This window comes from Aplidium turbinatum, chromosome 2 (assembly GCF_918807975.1).
Source record: "Aplidium turbinatum chromosome 2, kaAplTurb1.1, whole genome shotgun sequence".
NCBI classification, from domain to species: Eukaryota; Metazoa; Chordata; class Ascidiacea; order Aplousobranchia; family Polyclinidae; genus Aplidium; species Aplidium turbinatum.
This window is the reverse complement of record NC_137473.1, coordinates 39,747,299-39,772,158: the sequence shown is the minus strand read 5'-3', so window position 1 is coordinate 39,772,158 and position 24,860 is coordinate 39,747,299. Positions and strand designations below refer to the sequence as shown.

The 24,860-nt window shown below is 37.3% G+C and overlaps 1 protein-coding gene across 1 annotated transcript in view; it reads left to right on the top strand.

Annotated features, from left to right (window-relative positions):
- Nucleotides 1-296: 296 nt before the first annotated feature.
- LOC145764625 (phosphatidylinositol 3,4,5-trisphosphate 5-phosphatase 2A-like) overlaps nucleotides 297-24,860 on the top strand; it is a 31,702-nt gene continuing 7,138 nt past the window's right edge. Inside the window, exons 1-29 of the mRNA XM_082576264.1 lie at nucleotides 297-433; nucleotides 897-960; nucleotides 1,479-1,617; nucleotides 1,797-1,974; nucleotides 2,611-2,769; nucleotides 3,813-3,962; nucleotides 6,855-6,945; nucleotides 8,583-8,687; nucleotides 10,204-10,296; nucleotides 10,730-10,844; nucleotides 12,009-12,206; nucleotides 12,320-12,516; nucleotides 13,233-13,332; nucleotides 13,527-13,641; nucleotides 15,124-15,243; nucleotides 15,594-15,712; nucleotides 16,175-16,345; nucleotides 16,741-16,845; nucleotides 17,737-17,835; nucleotides 18,502-18,684; nucleotides 19,089-19,209; nucleotides 19,806-19,881; nucleotides 20,457-20,551; nucleotides 20,711-20,799; nucleotides 21,019-21,151; nucleotides 21,713-21,783; nucleotides 22,360-22,538; nucleotides 24,334-24,414; nucleotides 24,744-24,852. Of these exons, the coding sequence (XP_082432390.1) occupies nucleotides 297-433; nucleotides 897-960; nucleotides 1,479-1,617; nucleotides 1,797-1,974; nucleotides 2,611-2,769; nucleotides 3,813-3,962; nucleotides 6,855-6,945; nucleotides 8,583-8,687; nucleotides 10,204-10,296; nucleotides 10,730-10,844; nucleotides 12,009-12,206; nucleotides 12,320-12,516; nucleotides 13,233-13,332; nucleotides 13,527-13,641; nucleotides 15,124-15,243; nucleotides 15,594-15,712; nucleotides 16,175-16,345; nucleotides 16,741-16,845; nucleotides 17,737-17,835; nucleotides 18,502-18,684; nucleotides 19,089-19,209; nucleotides 19,806-19,881; nucleotides 20,457-20,551; nucleotides 20,711-20,799; nucleotides 21,019-21,151; nucleotides 21,713-21,783; nucleotides 22,360-22,538; nucleotides 24,334-24,414; nucleotides 24,744-24,852 (3,592 nt within the window). The remainder of the gene's footprint in view (nucleotides 434-896; nucleotides 961-1,478; nucleotides 1,618-1,796; nucleotides 1,975-2,610; nucleotides 2,770-3,812; nucleotides 3,963-6,854; nucleotides 6,946-8,582; nucleotides 8,688-10,203; nucleotides 10,297-10,729; nucleotides 10,845-12,008; nucleotides 12,207-12,319; nucleotides 12,517-13,232; nucleotides 13,333-13,526; nucleotides 13,642-15,123; nucleotides 15,244-15,593; nucleotides 15,713-16,174; nucleotides 16,346-16,740; nucleotides 16,846-17,736; nucleotides 17,836-18,501; nucleotides 18,685-19,088; nucleotides 19,210-19,805; nucleotides 19,882-20,456; nucleotides 20,552-20,710; nucleotides 20,800-21,018; nucleotides 21,152-21,712; nucleotides 21,784-22,359; nucleotides 22,539-24,333; nucleotides 24,415-24,743; nucleotides 24,853-24,860) is intronic.

Genomic DNA, 24,860 nt, shown 5'->3' with positions numbered 1-24,860 from the left:
CCAGAAGAACAGCTCATACGAAGAAGAAGAAGATTGTTTTTGTTTATTGTTTGGTAGCGATATTGTTGCTTCTTTAACAATCATAGTTATTTATTCTAATTCATTTGAGCCAAATTGTTCTACTCCCTTTCAATTGCTTTAGGATAGTTAATCCACATTTACTCATTTCTAGTTCTATTTCAATAATGATATTTATCGTTAAAAAATCTTTGCTTTTTAAGTGACATTAATAAGTTTATTTTTCTATGTCAGAAGTCTCAATATCTAGTGAATGTGAATTATTAGAATTGTTGGTAATGTCTGACGAGAAATGGCATCTTGGACGTGTCAGTCGACAAAAAGCTGAGGAATTACTAATGATTGCTGGCATTGATGGAAGTTTTGTAATACGATCAAGTGAAACTATCGCTGGGGCTTATGCTTTAAGTGTATTGTAAGTTCTTGATATAAAGTGGTTATAGCTAATTATGTACAATTGCATATAACCATTTGCAGAATCACTCACATACTGTATGTACTTTTATGGTTAATATTTGTTAAGCATAAATTTAATTATTAAAAATTTACCGTACTTAAAAACATTCTATTTTTAATTTCACTTTTTTCATCAAAATAGACATTTTCTATTCAATTACCGTAAGTGTATTATAGGTTACAGTTTTTTGATATATATGTATATATAAATATATGCAATAAACTGAATTATTAACCTGGCAAGGTTTGTATGTTTTTAGATTGATGAATGATGATCTTCAATATTCTTTATGCAATGCAACAAATTATGCGATTACCCATGAAATAGCCATTAGTCTATTCAAACCATTTCAAAAAATTGTGTTGAATCAAATAGCAGTTTATACTGTTATCAGATATGTAACTAGATGTTGTTTTGACAGATTCAACAAAACAGTTCACACATACAGAGTGCTTCCAACTGAAAATGGATTGCTTGCTGTTCAGGTGTGACAGTGCTGGGCTGTATAGGTTATAAAATGGATACAAAATCTTACACTGATTTACATTACCTGAGCAGTTGAGCACACATGTTAAGTTGTTTATAAATTTAGTTTTTGTCATACAGTTGAGCTAGTAAATAGTTTGTTGGACTTCGCACTGGCAATAGCAATCCAAGTCAAGTTTGCCACAGTATTGTTCTGTTTGTTAAACGTGAAAATACTGAAACAGCATTTTTTTTTATAATTGATGTGGCATCTGCATTCTAGTATTTGATACTAAAAATTACCTAAACAAAGCTTGAAGTCGTTTGGTTTAAACTAGAGTTTTTTCTGCACAATTGACTCTTTTATCTTGATTTTCTTGTCAACATAATTTCATTATGCTATGTTTTATACATTATTATCAACCCAATAAAAAGGTTTCTATTTATTTATGTATTGGCTTGTTTGCTCATTTGACTTTAACTCATTTACAGAAAAAATTACTTTAAAGATCTGACTTACCTGTGTACTGTGTTTCAGACTCAGAAAGGAGTACAGCAACGAAAGTTTGCAGCCTTGGGGGATTTGGTGAGAGAGTATCGAAACCCCCAAAATGGTCTTATCTGTGCTCTCACTAATCCTGTTGGAGCCGATATTGCCTTGGCACCAAAGCCATTTGGTATGTCATAAAATATCATCCTGTCAATTTGGGTAATTGGGTATAGACATTAAAATTCTTGTTTTTTTTCTGTTTTTTTGTTTGTAAAGAAACTTGTGTTGGGTTATTTTTTTGAATATTATACCTTACTTTCTGCTAGATATATTATGAATTAATAATTATGGAAATATTTTTTACAGAGCCACCTCCTACTCTTCGAAATGAAGCCTTGCCTCCTCCTCCTCCAGTGTCCAGAAGTCAACCATCATCTTCACGACTACCTCACACACCTACTGGTATCAAGGTAATGGAGACATTACCGAGCGTGTCAGTTGAAAAGCCAAGAGAAACCAGAGATCTTCCTCCTGTGCCAATAAGGTAAATAAACATGTTTTCAGTTCGAAGCTGAATAGTTACGTTAGAAGACGTAATGGCATGACAAATTGTGACCTTTCTAGGCAATTGAAAATTTTTTAATGATATCTTTGTGCAGTGCATATTGCTTAGCAAGTGACAAACGTTTTGCATGTTTTTTGTTCTTGGAAAAATATACCAATTGAATGCATTTATACGAAAAATATTGTAGAAGATATTTCGGAAATAGTTCTTAAACTATAAATCTGTTTGTAGGGGTATAATGTAATACTTTATGCGTACAGTTTAGACTAAAATGTAAAGATTTTGAAGGCTTTAAAACCAATGTGCAAAACTGCAGCCGAGTAACAATCACTCAATCAGTCGCTATCCTGCTCTGTTTTTGCTGATACGTTATTACAAAAACATGTTAAAGTTTTCAAAAGTTATGCAAAAGTAAAACAGCAAGTTGGTTGCCGATTTGTATCGTATCTTGATCGTGATCTATCTCGATCGTATCTTGTGGAAGTAAAAACGACTTTAAAATATTACAATAAAAAACAATTTATCTTTTTGCACTGTTTTATTAATTTTCAATGAGGAATAGATGACAAAAGTTGTTGGCGGTTTTCTAAAGCCCTTTTCTGCTGTCGTCTTTAGGGACGCCCCTGTGAGACAGACCGCAAGATCTGCAACAACAACCACTCCAAAGCCGATGTCTTCCACCACTATGCCAATCACCACCGGTGACGCTACACAGAAGGATGCCAATGTTAAGTCCAAGTTGCTGTCAAGGCTGGGAGACATCCAAGTTGCTTGGTAAGTTTTAGTTTTGAATTTATATTACTTTTGTGTATTTCTTGAAACCCAGTGGCGATTACAGTAAAGAACTCAAGGTCCGCAGCAAAACGTGTACCTACTGAATACTGATATGGGCGGCTTGATCACTATTCCGCGTTTTTTCTTTTGTTTTAGGTAAGATGTACAGAGCTTTATGTTCACTTTTCTTTGTTCCTTGAAACGTTAAAGTTTTTTCTGCTGGCGTAGACTGAACGAAATTTGGTCGAATGTGTCACTGGTGCTGGAAATTCTAGCAAACTCTGAAATGGCTTCGTTTTGCATGTTCTTTCGTCGTGATGACAAAATTCAATATGTTTCTATATTCGGCTACGTGACAGAAATGGCCGCAGTGATTACATAGTTAGGCTATTCTTTATATTACAAGTGACTTTTTTCCTTGTGAAAGCAGTAGTTTAAATGGTCTTGTATGCTGGTATCATTTAGGTAATATATATCGGCTTTTTATAGCGATATGGTGGATGATACACTGTGCACGTAACACAGATATGTATAAGGTGAAAAGATAACGTATACTATTGTACAATGTACATTGTGCCAAAACACTTCGTTTTGCTTTTGCTGTCACGAAATAAAACATTTCTGCCCTTTTTTGAAGCACTTGAACAACCCGTATGTCTTACAGAGGTGCAATGTACTTATTATATAGTTTATTTCAAGCATACTGTTCCGGCATGTGATGATATGGTCAATTCGAAGCTAAATTTGTAGTTTAATTCATTTTACTCCTAATATCTCGCATCTTCAAATGCACGAAACACATCGTTGGCTACATTTTCATCTCAACGCTATTTCTTATCCCACTATAAAGTGCTAAACGTTTTTAAAAATCTTATTAATTTGAGTTAATAAAGTTTTTTTGCTTTGAAATATCGTTACAACTCTTATATATACCTTCTTATCACTTTACGTTGAAAAGCTGTGCGATAATGGGAGCTTAGTTTTGTTCCTGTATTTCTTGATTAAAACACAATACAACGCAATTTGTGCCGGTTTTTGCTCAGGCCCAACATGGATTTGAACTTTCTGGAGATTGTCAAGCAATACACAACTGAGGGAGGACTCGACACAGATATTTCATCTCTTCGTCGTGGTGGGGGACAGTGTGCCCAGCTGCAAACCCTTCTTGCAAGAGAAGCTGTTGCATTTCAAAGGTATGTTGACAGGCTGAAACAATATTTAAATCTGTTTAATTGAAACGTACAGATGTAAAAGTCATGTGGGTTTTTAAAACTTTATCAATGGGAGACACTTTTAGGCAGTAGGCACTGTTTGTTAAAGTCATAATCGGCCTTAATCAAGGGAACGTTATTGCGTATCATATGCGTCATAAAGATGCTAATTGTTTTCTAAGTAGCCAATTATGAGCTGGAGGAGAAACGTTGTAAGTTAGGCTATTAAAGCAATACATTTCACAGCGGCCTTTATGATGTTTGTAAAGTTCTCTGTCATTTCTCTTCAAATCGTTCAACGACTCATATTTCAAGGCACTTTTGTTTAACATTTTCTGCCACGGATATCCCAACTGCCAAAATTGGTCAATTGTACATTGATTCAACGTATGCAGACGTGAAAACAATGTAGAAAGGGTTAATTTTACTATTTGACTAGTAATATTTTACGTGTATGTAGAGTAGACATACATATTAACGATATCATTTTAGCTCGTTAACTACCAGTGCGTTAGTCATTTCATGACGCATACTTGCACAGTGCACACTCGCAGTCACTTGCATTCAATCACACATTTAGTGTAATATCCTGGTTACTTGAATGCATGAGTTGCCCATGAGCGAAGCAGGATATGAAATGATCGAAATTTTATGTCGAGTCAATACAAACAGTTACGCTTCGCCTTATACAGTATATTGCATGTAACTATATCTGCGCGTAAGTTTGAAATGGCGCAGTTTCCTATCGCCTCATTGTGCAATTGCAGCTCTCCCCTTTACATGGCATTGTTTTTGTTCGCGCAAATTATTTTTGCCATATCCAGGCATCCTCGCCGAGTTTTTCAGCCATTGTTTTCATTGACTGTCCGTCAGAGAGCACTTTCCACTTTTGTCACACATTTCAATGATCGCTTGCCGCATTGTTGTACAATGTACGTGGCATTTGAAAGCCACTCACCAAATTTGAGGCTTATCGACGTTGGTTTAGCCTACCGACTTTTGGACTGAAAATTGGCACTTGCTGCCATTTTATGAGACTACAATGAAAGAACAATATTACTGTATCATCTACGCCAGTGGTTCCCAATATGGGTCGCGACCCAAAGTTAGGTCGCTTTTTTTTCAAACAAGAAAACTATTCAGTATACAGTAAAGTAACTGTTTGTATATTGTAATAAAGTAAAATCCTACAAGTAAAGCTGCGTTGATAGCTCATTTTGAAAGTAGGCAACCTCTCTTTCTTACTTCATGTTGCATTTGGCCGACCTAAAACGTTATCAAGACGTAATGTTGCCAAGCTATTTTTTTTCTTGATACTGCCAAAGTAATATATTAGGTTATGCTTAAGTCGCAAAATTTTTTAAACTTCATTTTTTTTAAAAATTGAGTCAGTTTGAAAAAATTTGAGAACCACTGATTTACGCTCTTGGCTCAATGCTAATCTGCGCGCGTTCACTGTGCTGCAACAATATCTATGACTGCTATAATATTTTTTTAGTTATCTCTTTCCGTTCCTTCGTTTCAGGTTGTTTTGTTGTGAGATAGCCTACAGTCAGTGGCTTATGCAGGGGAAGGAGGGCATAGGACTTTGCCTCCCGTTTTAAAGAAAATTATCAGTAATTTAACGAAGTTCAGTAGGCTAATGTAACGAATTTAACATTCTAAAAAATGAAGATCGAGCTTTTCTTAAAGTTGAAGAAGATTGTGAGAGGCTTCACATTGATGAAATCTTCTCATACACAGGTGATGGAAAAAACATGTAACGTGCCTTCCAAGAATATTAGGAAAGTATTTTTATTTTTTTCCAAAAACTAACTTTCACGTAACAAATTGCTATCACATGATTGGTTGGGACACTGAACTGAAAACTGGATCTCTATTTTTGACATTCCTCAGTGATGAAGAAGTATAAGACATCCTTGAACAACCTCTACGCGTTCCGAAGTAGCCAAGTGCCAAACCATATTCATTCAGTGGAAAGGGGAATGAGATCATGATTAAAGCTTGTACAGAGGTGGCAGGTTACATGGTTACAAGGCAAGGGGTGGGTACTTGAGACCGGAATGGCCCGTTTCGGCGAGTCCGATTCCTATTTGGTGATTTTTTCATTTTTTTTTAAATTATCGGGTACCGTAGCCTAATTATCATTGCCGTTTTAGGGTTAGGGGTTAGAGGTTAGGAACTCACCGAATCGGACTCACCAAATAGTAGCAGACCCACTTGAGACAGCAGCTTAGCAGCAGAAGGATTATGCTTACATGTGGAATCAAAAAGCATTTCAGCTTCAGTTAACAATAAAAATCATTGGTTCTAAGGCATCGCATTGAGTAAAATTTCTTTGAATACTGAAACGTCGGTTAGTGTTTACATAGATTAACACTTTTTGTTATACAAAGTGTAGGGCGTAGGCCCATAGCTTTTATAGGCAAAATTAGCTAAAAATTGATATGAAAAGTCTGCAGGGAAGATGGGTTCATTTTAACGCAACGTTTAGCCTGAACGTTTATTTTACCCATAGCAACAATGCGGTAAGCGATCATAGTAAAATTAAAAATTTATATCTTATCATTGCCGCATTCTGTCCTTACTGCAATTTTATTGAAGTAAAAGGGAACAGTTGACCGCAAAGATATCACAACATCTTGTATTTTCTCTATCACGATGATTTTCAGTCTGATTGTTATTATTCAAAAGTGTTTTCGTATTATTCAGTTGCAATGGGGTCACGATATTTTGATTGACTTTAGTTTACAAGTCTGCTACCAGTAGAATAACGCCTGAAGACTTTCTAAAAACCAAGTGATTGGTGTGTGAATTTTTGATGTCGGCAAGTTTCACTTTTTGCTTGCTTGCTGACGCTGACAATGCATTTAGTGAGCTGGAGCACTTTTTGATGAAGATTGACGTTCTTCGACAGCTATTTGACGTGGGTTCCAAGCCTCGCAATTCCCGTGCATACAACTGGGTAAGCAATATATTAAATATAGGGAAGTGATGTGGTTAATCAAAAATGTGGTTACAACGAAATAAAGTTCTTCATATAAAATATAGCACTTTTTTAAAGAGTACGAACATTCCAATTGGCTTAAAGCGAAAAATCATGAACACACTGATATTGTTGACATTAACATAATGGAACAAAAACGTGGTCACTCACAAAACAGCAAGCAAGAAAACTGGCAGCAGCGCAAGGGAACATGGAAAGAATGACACTAAACAACATAAATAGAAAAAAATGAATAAATAGAAAAAAAATATTGAAAAGACAAGATTAGAAATGAAGTTATCAGAAACAAAACACACAAAGATGTCATTGAAACAACAACAAATCTGAAGTGGCAATGGGCAGGACATGTAGCAAGAATGACAGACAGCAGATGGGCCAAAATAATCACAGAATGGACAGTGGACACCAAGATATACGAAAAGAACTAGAGGGTGACCTAAAAGAAGATGGCGGCATGACATTGAAGAAAACATTGGCATCAGAACAGCGAAAGACACAATGGTGTGGAAATATATATGGAGGCCTTCTGCCATCAGTGGCATGACTGGCTGATAATGATGAAACCATGTAATCGCACACTGGTCATTTTTTTAAGTTGTTTGCTAGGATAATTTTGCAAGATTCTTATTCATGCCAGTGTTGTTAAAGTACATCGATAGCAGGTACAAAATTGAGCGTTTAACCACATTCGTATATAGTTCTGATAGCTTGTCCACTCTTTAAGCAATCGCTTTATTAGAGGTGCACTACTCCTGGTCTTTCACGTACAGTCGTACACCTTCGATTTGGTAAAGCACATGGTCCCCCATTGGTGCCATTATAATTATTGATTGAGCGTTTGCTCCACCAACTACTAATTTGCTGTACAAAGCTGAACAACGCGCTCAATAAAACGTATTCTTTCCGTTGAGGTTCACTGCACATTGCAAACTGAGGTTAACTTAGTGTGGTCCACTCAAGATAAAACCTTCTGGTCAAGTTAGTCACAGTTTCTTTTCAGCCAACGGGAGCAGCTTTTTTACGTGGTTGTAAGGTTGCTAAACGACGTTGAAGCGACGTGAAAAGGACGGATAGCAGTTTTCGTTGAAGTAGTTTCCTATCCAAGCGCACCCAGTCATTGTGTTGTCCGAACTTGTGCTCCATATGTTGCTGTTTCTGTTGCAGTCGTTCGAAGCTGTTTTAGAAAGTTCTTTTGTTCGCTGATGACCAATCATAACAATATTTGAGGATTTTTGTGTTTTTTATTCAACCATCAAATCAATCCTTTTATTTTTCTTCGATAAAATATTCATTGTTAATATCATCACTATAATCATGTGGTTTTATTTTGATTCGATGAAAGTTTTAATATGACTCAGTTTTCTCTTATTTAAGTTTCCGATGATCTATATAAGATACCGGATGAAGTATTATGGTTTATATAACATACCAACAACCAACGTTATTTTGCTTAATTGTGATGTTACTATATAACGCCGCAAAAGATGACAATGCCCTCATTATCGATCCACGGTTCTTATCTGCCAAAGTGTGACGACTAGCTCAGGAAGTAATTGAGCAGTTGTTTGAACAATTTTTGTCTTTCTTACGTTTAGCTGACGCAGGATGCCGACGTTGACCTTGACACTTTCCTCGGTCGGTTGAAGGATTGCCAAACAGTCGTCAAGTCGTTGAACATGCGAGCTTGTGTGAATTTGCAGGTAAGGAGGCGGTTACTTTCGTCATATTGCACGATAAAACGTTTGCGACTTTCTGACTTTATGATAAAGCAAGACGGACGGTTATAACTTTTGGATTGTTAAAAGTGCTGAAAATTTAAAGTAAACTCAAAAGGCTGTTTTTCGGAGTGTTATTGCTCAACAAGTTAAAGTTGAAAACGTTTAACCGTTCAAAACATTAGCTCATCTAAACATAAAACACGTCGTGGTCGTACGGTATTTTTTTTGGAGCGATGTTATATCTTTCAGCAATTTTTTTTTGTCGTTTTGATGCTGGATGTTCACTGGTAGTGTCAGGCTGACAGATTTGTTGCAAAACTAGAGGAAATGAAGATTTAGGCAAGTTCTATTTTGGCGTTGGATGCTTTTAGGTTCACTTAAATTTGTTCTTCCTGGCACAAGTCAGTTTCTAAAGCTTAAATTTAAATAAACCATTGTGTAAAAAATTCCTCTAAAGTGTGCTGACGTCAAATCTATATGAGTTTTTAGCGACAAAGATGTCTTTTCCTAAATAGAGAAGTGACGCAAAGTTACGGTTTAATTGCTACCTAAACTATGAAAAAGTGTCATGCCCAAGCAATTTCGTCCTGTCCTCAAACACTGAAGTTCGGATGCGGAAGGACACAGCTTCCAAACAGGGACTCATTGTGCGAGCAGTGTGGCCAGCCTTTTTCCTTCATTCAGTTTTCATTGTAAAAAGTAAAAAAAACAGTCAGAAACAAAGAGCAGCGTCAAAAGCATTTCGAATTCCTCGATGTATCTTCACTGTACTTTCATTGAACTTCTTCATATAAAATTCTTGAATGCGTTCACTAATCACCTTTATTTTGCAATTAAAATTCAGAGATGATAAAATTTTACAAAACTTTCTGTAAAATTTATACCCTTACTTTAAAGAAGTGCTAGTGAAAGATACAAGCATGGCCAATTGGCCATGATACAAGTGATCATAAATGCTGTTAATGACTTGCCAGTTAAAGTTTGCTGGTAAGTGGATAGTTCATTGGTCAACGGTATTTACTTGTAGATCGGATCTTATGTAATTTCTTTTAACAAAAGATCCTGTCATATCACCAAATAAACGAGTCACCACTGCATTTTTCAACTTTTTCATGTTAAAGCCAGTTTGCAAGTAAATCTTTACCTTACTCAGCCAGCGCAAATCGTTTTTTCTTTATTAATTCTATGTTTACAGATAGACGTTTCATGTGATCCTTCTCTTTTATTCTTTCTTTTACTTGAGATTGATTTACTAAAAGTTGTTTGTAGTTGTAACCACTTTTTTCTTGGTCACAGACCTGGCGATGTGACGATCTCTCAGCGTTTGAACTTCATTCAACCAATGCGCAATAGGCTGTTGGCTGTTAAGACAACTTGTTTGCTCACCAAGCAGTGTCATAGGTGCCAGATGAGCACTTGAACGACATTTGAATGCACAATGCACAATTGCACATGCTTGAATGGGATTGTGGGTTATCTGACCCGTTTGGTTTTCTAGGAATTGCTTGGTCTCTCGGGTGCAGTCACGGCACGAAATGGAACAAAGAAACGATCGAGAACAATAGAACACATTACGGAAAGGACGTTCGAGGTAGGTCAACTAGTTTGTTGAACAATTGCGATTGGAAGGGCTTCTCCAGTCAACGTTTGATGCATTGCTTCTTTGTATTTAACCATGAGTCACTCGATTGCAAGTCGTATGTTTTGTTGCTTATTTGGAATGTGTTGTTGTGCATAAGTAGTCTATCCATTCATAAAACGATGCGCAATTCAACAGTTATTATTAAACAATTACAAAGCAAACATCGCAACATCATATGTGATTCTCGAAAGGTTGTTGGTTCTATCCTTATGAGGAGCATGCGTTTTTTGTTTCGGCGTAAATCTCATGGCATGTTCGAAAGCCAACACAGACATCGAGCTCATAACAATAAACTTTCCTCAAACCTTCAATCTTGGCCTAAAGAAAATATAAATCCATCTTCTAAATGGAACCACTTTGAATCAAAGCGTTTTTGCTTCAGGTCAAGCAGGATGGTGCGTTGAAGTACAGTAAGCATAAACTTAAAGTGGACATCAACAACGGCAAGTTGTCCATCGTGAAAGCGGACGGTGTTATTGAATATCACCATGGAAAAGGTACGAGTGATGTTATGGCGTTATTGCATTTCACTTTTCTGGTTGGCAGTTTTGAGATCAGTACCCAGTTAGCTTCCTTCGCATCTTTTCAACGACGTCTGACGTCTTTTTCAAATAATGAAAAACGGGCAACTTGTGCTCGCTGGATATCACCTCCAACGCGCGATATTTGGCTATCCAATGGAAGATAATGTGACAAAAACGTCGCTATTCAAATATGGGGCTGCATGTGGTGGGTTGAGAAAATGTGTGTTTTCATCTCCTTGTAACTTTGGCTATTCTTCAACTGTTTTTATAAACCACAAACTATCTTGCTGCTGAGTCTTGTTTCTACTTCATCGTCAGTTAGCACTTTCCTGTTGTTTAAAACTTCTCGTCATCATCCATATATCTTCAGTATAGGAGCTTAGTCGTAAAATAAGCATTGCTTGTTTTATGGCACTGGTCGACCTTTGTGTTAAAGTGGCCATTGTGAAAAGCTGTGTAATCATTAACTTGGGTCGTTTTTTATTTAGCTATAATTTATTTTTGACATTTGTCCACAGACGTGGTTGCCACCGCACTTTATCGGCCAGAACCACGAAAGCGAAACCGATTTTTTCTGTTTCGTTTACTTTCTTGTTAATTAAAGTGTAAATTGTTCAGCATTGTTCAAATATTTTTGTGCTCAATACTGAATTGGAATGCTGCACATCTGTTTCAGACCTCTGCTGTGCACATTTGTTTTTATTTGCTCGATTCTTTTTTTTGACATTTTGTCACCGCAATCATTGTATAAATCCAGCTTGAATCCTAGAGCTTTTTTAATCCAGAATTTGCTGAACATTCAAATGACTTGGTTATGACTGTCTTTGAAATAGATTTGATGTCAGAATATCTTGCATTATTTTTGTATTTTTATTGCGATTTTTGTTGTTGAATTTCGCATGACTTTTTCTGAAAAGTCAGCAGCGATCACCACGGTCTTCAGCCATTAGCATTTTATTCGAAAAAAATGAATAATATAATTGAATATTGGCAATCTTCCTTGTCAAGAATATCAGCAACAATGCAACATACATCAGTTTTAACATTTTAAAAGTAGCGATTGCCGCGTTACTTCTGGCCGCAATGGTGACTGAAGTTATTATAATTAACATATAATTTATTATTTTGCATTTGTAGTGTTGCAACTTATTAAAAGCAACAAGTCAAAAAGCAAACTCAGCATTGTGTTTGAGGGAGCCAAGAAGCGAGACTACACGTTTGAGCAAAGCGCGCACAGGGAAGCTTTCTGCCAACTGATGCAGTATGTCCGCAACAAGCACAGCACTTCCACGGAGCCTGATTGCGTCTCTATCTTCTGTGGCTCCTGGAACATGGGTGAGTCATCACTAGTATGGTATCTCTTACGCTTTCTCTCTCTGTCACACTTTCTCCATTTGAAATTTTGCTCCTTTTCTTGCTGACCAAACTGTATTCACATAAATTTCCAGGAGATGCAATTCCTCCACCTGACATCAGTTCGTGGTTCCTATGCATCGGTTCGGGAAAATGTCTGGACAGGGGCATCCAAACGGTACCCCACGACATATATGTTGTTGGAACGCAGGAGACCGGTCTCCCCGAGAAAGACTGGCTTCATAGAGTTGTTGACACCATCCAGGAAATCACTGGAGTCACTTTTCATGTGGTGAGCTGTCTGTCATGTATCTGAAAGTCTTTTTCATCCAATTGTATATTCTTTAGATTCTTGAGATACTGTGGTGTTTACTGCAAAGCTCCCTTCTATCATTTTTGCTTACTTTCTATCGTGAGTTACTGTTTTTGATAAAGTTAATGAAACTGTGCAGCGTGCGATCTAGGATCCGCTATTGTTGAAAGTATATAATAAATGCTTTTATTGACTTTCAACATCATGATTCCTGTTATTTTTATATCCAATTTCTATCGAGACATATTGAAAAGCATGTTCTTAGAGTCTATAGTTTCGCTGCTGCTTGTTGCTAATATTTTTTGTACAGTTACGTCATTTGTTAATAGGGCGTTAGATTATTTTTACTTTAATTTGTCTTTAACCTGTAATACTTTTATGTTGAATATCTATCCCTTCCTCATACAACTCAGAGCAAACGTATCACCCCAGTTACCATACAGAAACGTACCACTGCTGAGTAGCCAACGATTTGTCGAATCAAATATAGTGTACGCAGATCTACTTTTCTTTTGCACGGCGAAAAACAATTCGGCATGCAGTATGTTCCTCAAATCTTCTTTAAGGATGAAGTTACCATTAATGACAGTCTCTACTTTGATTCTTGCTTGGGATAACGAAAATCCAAAGCGAAATGCTTCATTTGACCAAAGTTTCGAGCTCTGTCTTAAAAATTGATGTTTGTATTTTTCCAGGTGGCTATGGATGCACTTTGGCACATCAAAATATTAATCGTTGTCAAGGAAGAACATAAGAACCGTATTAGCCATGTTGAAACTTCCAGCGTTAAAACAGGTCACTCGTCATGTTTTTTTTGATTCGATGATGAAATAGTTTTCCAGCCAAGTTTGTCGAATCGACGTTTGCTGCTCATCTGCAATTCTGCATCCTCAAACGTTGAATCGCCGTTACTTGAATTTTTTAAATCATTTTTTAACATTGTTGCTTTTAACGTGGGTTTCAACGTTGATTCTCTCATTTTGTTCCAGGAATAGCAAACACACTCGGCAACAAGGGAGCAGTGGGGGTATCCTTCCAGTTTGGCGGGACTTCTTTTTGTTTCATCAACGCTCATCTCACCTCCGGAGCTGAGAAGTGTTTGAGGTGAGTGGATTAGGAAGCTGTGCCGAGATGGCTCAATTGGCTCATGTGCACGATGGATACTCACATGAAATGTTAAAAAGTTGCCTTTTGCTGCACAAACAAATGTGAAGAATTCTAGTGGTTTTTACTTTGGGTTATCCTGTATGATATAGTTTTCAGAGCGCTGATGAATTGCAGAGAATGATGTCAGCCGCTTTGAAACTATCCGTTTAGAGCAGTGTTCCCAGACTTTTTTTTTACTAGCACCCCGCAGACAACGAACAGAGTATCAAAAGCTCCCTTCGACAAAAAATAAAACCAAAGTTATTTTCTATTTATCACAACTTAACTCTTTCGCGCCCAGCGATTTTGCACGGTTTGACTGCAAAACCCAGGCATTTTTGCTGTTTTTTCTCTAACTTTAACGAGTTGACACGCGTGACACCGATTGTGTATTTCGACGTGGAATATCTCATTGGAAAGATAATTTCAAGTTCTGACTATAAATGTTAGAACCTATTTTCCTAATACAACATATTTGAAGATCCAGTATTTTCAAAATGTGTATTTTTTTAACTTTTTTTTTTTGGTAAAAATTTTGTGAAAATGAAGCATCTTACAAAAAAAATACTCCCACCTTTTCTGTAGAAGCTAAAAAGATTTTTTTTTTCAGTGGACTTCCTAATGATATGAAGTGTCAAGGAAAAATCAAACATGCCTTGTTCCTTTAGTACATACTTTTCTTTTAACTGTTGTTGGCTAAAGTAACCACACTTTGTCAAATTTGAGCAATTTTTTTTTTTTGAAAAACACGAGAATATCAATAAAATAAGCATTTTACAAGGGACCAGTAAATTTATAAATATTCTGCTACAAAGACAAAGTCTTATATCACGCATCAAACAGCATCATTTTAAAATGATGCTGGGCGTTTCGCATTAAACCTCAAATCATTTTAAAATGATGCTGGGCGTTTCGCATTAAACCGCAAATCATTTTAAAATGATGCTGGGCGCGAAAGAGTTAAAGTCCAACTCTAATGAGACGGATGAGGTTGGTGCAATGTCATCAGCCTCTTGATATCGTGTTTCAGTTTGGATAGAAACTGCGAAGCGACGTTGCCAACATAATTGCCACAATATCTGCCACAGAAATCTTATAGTCACCGTCTTCTTTTGTGTTTCTTTGAAGTGAAACATGACGAAAATGCTTTGCAATCCTCTTCTTGTAACTGCCCCAATTTACTCTCAGTGCCCCCCAATCGCCCACTTTATAGTCAACGCCCCCTTTATGGTCGCAAACGCCCCCAGGGGCGCTAGTGCCCACTTTTGGCACCACTGGTTTAGAGCAACATGTGTTTATTTTGTTTCAAGGCTACCAAGGTCAACACTATCACAATTTTTAAATTAATTATTGCAACCTGCTATGTCATCTGCGACCATATGTTTCTAAATGTCTTGCTCTCTCTTTGATGTGTATTACATGTTGTTTTCACTTTAACAGGCGTAATCAGAACTACCATGATATAGTCCGTTCTCTCAATCTCGGTGAAGATAGATTTAGACTGTTTGATCTTACAAATAGATTTGATCATCTTTACTTCTTAGGAGATCTCAACTACAGGTAAGATTAGTTTATTTTATGGAAAATTAGTCAGTCTTTGACTTGTTTCCCTGTTTGCGCGTCATCTTATATATGATAATGTTGTAACTTACATAATGAAGTTGTATTTCAAAGTTTAAAACTTTGGTAAAGTGTTGTTGCCTTGTCAAGTTTTTTTGTATCGCCAATCCAGCCGGGTATCGAACCAGGATCGCATGGTTGGAAGTCACTCACCGTATCCACTCCGCCATTCAGTTGTTGCGGCCCTGTTGGCATGGTCATTGGTCAACTTTAGGTTGTGTGATTCTGGCAATGTTTCTGTCATTTTGGGCGCTTTCTAATGTCATTTTAGTAGCTTTTCATCTTTGAAGGTTGGAAATGGACGTACAAGAAATATTGCAACACATCAAGAAAAAAGAACTGGCCATCCTTAATAAAGTAGATCAACTAAGACGGGAAAAGGATTTCAACAAAGTTTTCTCAGGATTCAGTGGGTTCTCTCATATGCATATACTCACCTAGCAAATCAGTTTTTTGTTACATTTATTCTACATCAGCAAACGTTGAATCAATTGAAATTTGATTTGCTGATTGGGAAAATATGTTATTGATATCATAGTATAGAATCCTTCCTTCAAATTTTCTACTGCTCTTTTATAAATCACGCTTTGTTGATCCGTATGGAAATTGTTTCCATGTGATCTGTAACCGCATTAAATGTCCTTAAAGATTGAATTTATTGATTTTGATTAGCAAGTGCTCAAAATACAAATTTTTACTGAAGAGATTTCTACTTCATATCAAAACACTGCTTGGGCACAGAAACTGATTAAATGTTTTAAGAAATGCCAATACCTCTTTTTCTAACAGTTTGGCTCACAAATGTAGACGCAGACTTCGTTAAACATAAGCCTTTTGTTATCCTACCCTAATTGATGCCATCAAATCACAGACGAAGATGAGATCCAATTCCCTCCCACCTACCGTTATGAACGGGGTACAAGGGAGTCTTACTCCCATCTCAAGGTGAAGAAGACTGGGGTGAGAATCAACGTCCCCTCCTGGTGTGATCGCGTCTTGTGGAGATCTTACCCCGAAACCCACAATGTCTGCCACGCTTATGGTTAGCACCGTATAGATAGTATAGTAAGCTATATGTATTAGTGTATATTTTCATTGCGTCGTCTTATTCATGCTCGTTGTGCGTTTAGTGCGTTGCTCTTAGTATTGCACTGTGCAGACAGTTTTAGAGCAGTCGTAAGTATGCGACTGAAGTTTCCATTGCCAGCATGTTACTATGTTGCTTCATTTTAGGACTTAAATGTTATCGATGACGAAACTTACAAGTTATTGAGTTATTACATGGTGCAAGTCGTGAATATTGAATATGTCTGCATTGTAAGTTGAGTAGAGCATTATCTTATAACGCGTTGTTCAAAGAATATAATAATTCAATGTTGTTTTGTGTCGTCAAGCTATTCACAATGACAGACATTGTTGCGTTTTATTCTTGCATAGGCTGCACTGATGACATCATGACTAGCGACCACTCCCCGTTGTTCTCGAATTTTAACGTCGGCGTCAGAGGACAGTATGTCTCCAAGGAAGGTTTGTCAAAACTATGTGATTCAAACAAAATTTCAGGGCGATACTTCATTCACCAAGGACTTCCGTGGCCTGCCGCTCTGTCAATTGTGTTATTGTTATTCTCATTGTATATCATCATCATCCAAATTCGGTTTTATCTCTATTAGCGCCTGGCCAATTCTTCCTTACATTGATTATCTTGTTAAACTATGCGCTATCTTACGCGTCTCGACTGGATGGCTTAAACTTGTAAGACATTTTACTGCCTTCCAGAAAATACGTTAAGTAAAGGCTAGTTCCACCGTCTATAACGGTTGTTAGCGTCAAAACGGGTATTCGGCTGGAAAACTCACGCTGCAAAAGTTTTTTATGATGCAAATAATTTTAATGATGCTCCTTGTCACAAATATTCTTGGCAGTTTTTTCACGTTTAGATTGGTTGAATCTTTATCCTCGTACTGGGAAAGGCTCTTTGAGATCATAATCCTGACAGTTTCGCATACTTGTAGAGGCTTTGGATGACTGACGCAAGCCCGTCACCGAGATTGACAGAGTGAAGTTTCCGATTGTTGAAGTGTTGTTGGTGGGAAATTATTCCATCCATTAGATGCCGCTGAATGAGGAGCAGTCTTTAACGTGCGTTGCTCAAGCGTACACCCTGAGAGTCGAACCAGCGCCGCTTTATCTTGAAGCTTCTTCGTTCACGAAGTTACGCACTAACCAACTGAGCTATCGGGGCGGAATTCTAGTACAGTTTTTTTTATAAGGTTGTACCAGTGAACCGTATTTATTTATCCTCAGCAAATGCATGGTTTTAAACCATTGAAAACATCCACAGCATTACGATCTTTAATTCGCAATCTTTCATAGCTGCTGTTAAAGATTTAATAATTTTACCCACAGAGCTATCAAGCACAAAAAACAAAGCGTTCCAGGCGTCCATCAATTTCCACGCGGTTGAGGTCATCCTGAAAGCGCCTGGAAAAAATTCTTTCTATTTGCAAATCCACTCAGTATGCTTGACAAGTAAGTGTCCTTCTGCGGCACAAACTTCTGCATGGATTCGTGGAATAAACTCACAAGAACGAATGTCACCAGTTTACATATTAGCATGTTTGTTAATGACAACCATTACGAATTAAACTATTTTCTACGTAACTTTTCTTGAATTTGTATGCATTTGCGCTACAGCGTACAGTGCTTTTCGTAGACATGATCTGTGTTCTTCTGCCTTCAACTCTGCCTTTTGCTTAGTTTTAGAAACACGCCAACACTCAGTTGTTGTATTATTAGTTTACATCTTCACTTTATAGCTGCTGACCGAGAATTTTTCATGAGTTGATATTGAGATTTTGTAAAGTTATTAGTGTTATAATGCAGTATCTTATATATTCCAAACCATGTCTTTGCATAGTTGAATTTTAAGTGAATTAAAGCCTGGCCCTGATGTTATTCCCCAAGGGCTCATATTAATCAGTTCACTCACCAGATAAAAACATTTAACAGCATGCTTGATGATGGACACAAAATCAGACAGCAAATCAGTCGCTTTTTACACTGATTTAACGTCTGTCGACGTTGCAAAAAACGACTGATTTGCTGTCTGGGAACATTGGCCGCAGCTGCATGGCTGGATAACGTGCTGCTAAAACACCAACAACCTTAACGCGTAGCTTTGATTCAACTTCTCAGATAGCGTGAAGAGTAACAAAAACACCAAGGCAGTGACGAGTGACGTTGGCTACAATTGCGTGAGGATCATATGGAACGCAGACAACCTTCCCAAATTGCAACCGATCATATCCGACCGGGAATACCTGGTAGACCAGCACATTCTTGTGGCTGTGCGGGCAGAGGACGATAACGAAGTACAAGGCAAGTTATTTTTCCCGGTTTGAATTTTAGCTCGATTGTACTTAGATGGTTACAAATGTTATCAACGTTTGTTGTTATGAAGTGCATGAAAGTTGCAATAAGCTAGCGACATTGCGATATAATTATGATGTCAATTAACGCAAATTATTAAAAGCACTATACTTGGGAAGCGATTATAAATAAATCATGAAATGATATTTTGTGAAGTTGAGCTTTGAAACTGTAATCTAAAAGTTAAATGAATCAAGGGATTTGTTTCTATTTGAAACGGAAAGCGGAAACATTTACTGGACTGAGAAGGTGGATTGTGTTGCGGAAAACTAACGTTGTTTCTCGTAGATGTTATAACTTAATATCCATTCTCGTTTGGATCGAAACGATTTCTAATCACGTTGCTTTTTCAGGCGAATGCGTTATCGCTCTTCGGTCCATGATAGGGACTTCCCCTCAGACATTCGAGGACAGACTTACCAGACGAGGAGAGGATACTGGCCAGATGCGAGTTCAGATGCTCGTCAAAGCGAGGTACGGAATTGGTCAGTTTAAGATTTAAGAATGCAATGCATATAAAAGATTTGCAATTGAATTATTACCAATAAAAAACCTGTCCAGCCTGTTTTACTTCAGCAAGATCTTTGAAAGGTTTTTAATCCAATCGAACTACTTGAGATGGCACAAGAATCTGTTATGCGAATAGAGAAAACTGACCGTGTGGATTTATTAGCTTAATAGTGGATTGATAAGTTTTGTTTTTGTATAATTGTATATTGTTCATTGTATTGAGCACTTACACTGTTGCAGTGATGGTCAACGTTACATTAAGGAAGTAAATATTTCCAAGTTTGCCCAAGAACATTTCAAGTCTATGAAAAAAAATCCAGTTTTGTTTCTTTGTCAAGAAAAACGTTAACTTAGAATTAGGTTATGAGTAAATTTTCTTATCGTTCGAAACTAAGTATGAAGAAGTTCTACTTGGCCATCAGCACAGGGGATAATACATCGACCGTGTACAGAAGAACATGCGCAATTGTGCATTTCATATTTTCTTTTGCATTCCAATATCATTGTCTCATAATTTAGAAATCACCTTTATATCGTTCTGTCACTTTTTTATTCTCCAGAGAAACGGAAGCTCCCAAGGAGAAGACTTATGATTTCATTCGAAGAGATGATGAAGTGATGAAGCGTGCACATCGGGTAGGTAACCAATAACCATGTAGAATTAAAAGGTCTTCTGAGTTGTTTTTTTTATTGTTCATCCTTTTATTGATTTCTCTTTAAACTAATTTTAAAATTTGAAACGTAACTTCTTTCGACAAATTCAGTTGATTCTCGATTTCATCAAGACCTTTGGCGTGATTTGTCATGTTCTAGCTCAATTTCACCTCTTCTGTCTGATGACTCTAAACACGTAGTTAGTAATAGACGTTTTACCCACTCAACCCACCAAGACGTTTGTGATGACTTACCGTTATTCTTAAAAAATCTTGGCTTGCAAAAACTCGAAGACTTTATCTTGAAACAAAGTTTTCCAATGGAGTAGCATATTGGCCCTTTTCAATCTCGAAAGCAAAGAATGTTATTGTTTTGTTTTTTTATATCCGTTTGTTTTCGCTGAAAGTGATCGATGAGGAATGACGTGCTTAAAACTGCAAAATCGGCTACTTCGCACTGTAGTGGTCATGCATTTTATACTTATTACTTATTAGTTTTCAAATGATTGCTTTTTGACATCAAATTTACAAAATATATATGATATTGGATATTTCAAGATTGAGGAAGTGACCTACTCCGACATGAACGAAGTCAACCAATCAGCTGCCTCCACGTCATCAAAACCAGTGCAGCATATCCGACCTCCGGTGGTGTAAGTTTAGTATTTTGAGTAAACTGTCTGCAGACTGAATCGATCCATTTTGCTAGTTGAGAGTAATGTATCACCTTTGAAAGTCCCAAAATGATTTTGTTTCACAATGACGTCACGTTGTTACTGTGTATCTGTTATTTTTGCGACAAATTATTACAGCACTCCAAACCGCCCTGCACCCAACCCCCCGAAGAGCAAAACCTTTACCCCGGAAGTTGCAGTGTATGGTGGGGCGGATGGACAAAATGGTGAGCGACCTATTGAGCTTATATAAATGCTTTCGCTGTAAATCCAGATAATCCTTTTATTTTTATAAAACAATTGATAGTTGAATATTGATGGATCGTATGTAATGTGCACACTCTTTCGTAAAACGCATCTGCTTTTCTTTGTGTAAGTTTACTTCTATTTCTATTTTTTGCCTATGCCACGTTCATTTTTGTAATACCTTGTTTTTTTTCCTTCAGTTACTGAAGATGAGTACGCGAATCCTGATGACGTCAAATCCATCACTACAGTGCCGCCTGGTGTTCAAAACGTATTTGGGGCGTCCTCCAGTGGCCAAAAATTATCTCCTAGAAGCTCCATGTTGTTTGAAAGGTAGTCCTGCTTTATACACTCGCTTTGTGGCCTGCAATGTAATCAAAGCTGAACCAAGCACTTTGAAGTCTAATTTTGTAAAGACTATCTGTCAACAACCATACTAACATCCACAAGACTGGATGTTGATTGACAATAATAACTTTATAAATTGCCAAAAAATTTTGTTATCCAGCTAAAGTTGAAAAAAGAACATGCTGAATACTTTTTCTATAAAGCTTTATGCAATTAAGGGATGTGGTACAAGCCGATATTCACTGAAAATAATTCATTGAGGGAGTATTCAGCCAGCTTTACCCCGGCAGTTACACATATTGATGAAGGTTTTGACTGTCAGACGCAAGCCCGGCCATCGTGATAATAGAGTTTGCAGTTGTAATATCTTCAGCTTTAAAATCTCTTTAAGGTTATCATCTGATTCAAATACACATTTTTAACCTTGCCGTTGCAACTTAGCTCGAAGGTGGGTTGTTTCTTTTAATCTGAATCTTGAAAACACCCAATGCGGAATGGAAAATCGCAAGAATGCAACTTAACTTATGGCGATGATGTTTTCCACAGCTCGCATGAAATCAAGACCTTCAATAAGATGGGGGAGGGGTTAGAGAAGACCGGCAAGCCATCCTCTCATTGTAAGTATTCAATCATGTATTTTTGTGTTTCTTCTTTGTACGCATTGTCGCAATTGACTGGAATGTTGACTTGTGATCCGAAATGATGTCAGTTTAGAAGCGAGTGCTAAAATAGCTGGTTTGAGGTCTGGCTGGGGCATAAGTTTGCGAGATAGTGCTATTCCCATGAGTCCAATTATTTCTCTCTTCACAACGGAATGGCTGAGCCACGTCCAATGAACTCTTTTCCAGAATATAGCTCCTCGAAACACAATTGTACGTATTGTTTATGCAATTGTTTGCAACCTTTACTAATTCTGCAAATTTCACTATCAGGTTCAAATCGATTTGTTATAATAGAAATCACCATCACGGCGTGATATAAAATTACGTAAGAATATTTGTTAAACTTTTTTCGGTGCAATATACCCATGGTAAATATAGATGCAGAATCTCTTTTTGATCGCTCGAGAAGTTCTTTCTACTGGCTGGAATGTATTTTTCCGTTTAAATGTTGACTCACAATACTTTGACTTTTCGTTAGCATTAGTCAGCATTCTGATCAGCTGCAGTTTTGCAAGTCATTGTTTCTTTCAGCTCGTCCATTGCCCACACCTAGAACCAGCCCTGCTACGAGCCTTACAAACACCCCCCCAGCAACCATGGTGTCGGGATCTCCCCTGAAAGCATCTCATCTGCTTCCGCCATCTGCAGGCATATTGGATGCTGCTTTGAAGGAATTCGCCGAAGCCGAAACTATGTTTAACCAACGTAGGGTGAGTGATTTCTGCTTGCTCTTGTAAGATTTTCGTTGTTACTGAGAACATGACTCAGGCAACCTAATGGCTCTTAGTGATGAACCAGCTCACACCAATCAATGGACCAAATATATATTTTAGGTCGTTCATTGCATGTTTTTTTGTACTTATAGCTTCAGATTTCTTTAATTCGTTTTTGCTTTTGGAAGCAAATGTCTCGAACAGCTTCAATCCGTGATGCTTTGCCCTCGTCCTGATGTTTTATCTTATGGCACATGGATGACTGGTGCCCATTTTATTTTTAACGTTTCGTCAGTCAGCGTAACCGCTTTCATCAGGAAGTGAAAACAAGTGGTAGCATAATCATTAATCATCATCACGTTGATATGGAAAAACCACACGTAGTACAACAATCGGTGCTTTTTACGTTGATTCAATGTCTGCAGATATTATCTAAATTTGTTAGTCGTAATTTTTTTTCTGGAGCATTTATGGAGAGTCACTGTGTTGGAGTGATTGTTTTCACAGAAATAAAACACGTTTTTCTGTGACGTTACGTTGCCTGATCCAACAATTTTGTACGAGAGCAAATAGTCATTTGTGTTTTTTTTTTCTTTTATCCTAAATCAGAGATCTCTATAACTCAAAGATGGAGCACACAACTCACTGTTAGTGAAAAAGGCAGGATATTGCAAATCGGCCATTTGTACAACTGAAAGCACGTTGATAAATATGATGTAGTTGCAGAAACACAATTGATGCTAAGAAAAGAACATTGTCATTGCTTCGTCCGTAAAGACCTTTTTAGACACAGTCAAAGTTTACATTTATCAAAGTGAATTTTGATTCATTTGAAAAAGTACCATGCGGGCAAATCGAGTGAAATTTTTCAGATAGTGAGTTTAAAAGAAAATCAGGATTACGAAAATTTCCATCCAAGTCAAATTCCAAAGGAGTGACGTAGAGCCACGTACTAAAACTTTTTGTGACTTCCAGAGCGCCCGGATATTTTGCTTTATTTGACTTTGTACCCACAACAAAATTGAAATCAACAATCAAGACAAAGGACCTCTGCGTCGAAATGACATTTTGTTTACAAAGAAACTCTCCAAATACGTTTGTTTTGTACAGCTGTAGTTCGCAGGTTTTAACTCTTGCTACAATCGGCTGCCGAGAAACATGAAGTAAAATGTGGTTTCTTCATTTCAAAATTAGTTTATCATCGAAACAAATACGTTTTGTTATGCGCTGAAGACGAAAATATGACGCGCGGAAGTCTCAAAATGCTGAAAGTGCCTTAAAATTGGGAAAGGTTAACTTTTCGCTATTTTGGTCATTCATTTAGTTACTGTTGTAATTTCTACGCAACTCAGAGATGTTCTAAGGCTGCAAGCAGCTAATGCATTTCATTGCGCCGATTTTTCAAACTCAATTTTTAGGTGAGATAGTTTTGCACGATAACAAAGCTGTACTTGATTTAGTTTTTTACTCTTAGTGACAGTGTTAAAGGGTTTACGAGAGCCTTCTGTTTAATTTGCAGAACAGTTAATTATGGTGTGCGACTGTGCGTTTGTTGTTGTCAGTCACAAAACAATCAAGAGGAAACAATAGAACGTAACGAATATGACGCGAAGCTCTTTTTTGAACAGTTTTGTGCTATCAAAACTCGTCTTGGCGTTTGATGGAACTCCTTGTTATTTAACTTACCGGTAACTGTCATTGTTGCGTATTCTTGCAACATTAAAGTATTGGTAAAAATGACGGCATCGGTACATATTAGTTACATGAATGTAATTTGTTCTGTTGTGAACAGGTTTCCCCTCCAGCAAACCCAGGTTATGTTAACCAGGAGGACATGCTATACGACACACCGAGCTCTTTAAGCGCCAACCCGGTAAGTTGTTCTAGTAACCAATTCATTCATTCGCCTTTGCGATATACAGTATATGCAGATGTTTTGGTTAAGTTCATATGATAACATACAATAACTTCTTGAGAGCATACCTTGTTATAGTTATTGTACGAGAAACTCAAAGAGAAAGCCAGTGTGGATTCTTAGTGAGCTGTGGCCTTTCTAATGAGGCCTAACCAGGAGAGATTACTAAAACCAGTCCCTTGTAGATTAATTCAACGTCTTCTTGGAGGTTGAGTTAACAAAAAAAAGCTTGATTTCGTTGGCCTGGATTGCACTTGCAGACATTGATGTTAAGTTGCGATTCGTAGGTGCGACCTGCAAGTGGCACCGAAGTTGGAGCGCCACCAACTACGACAGCGGGAGCCAGTTCCAAGCTTTCATCATCGTTAGGTGGCGCCAGATTGAAGCAAACTGAAGGTATGCTG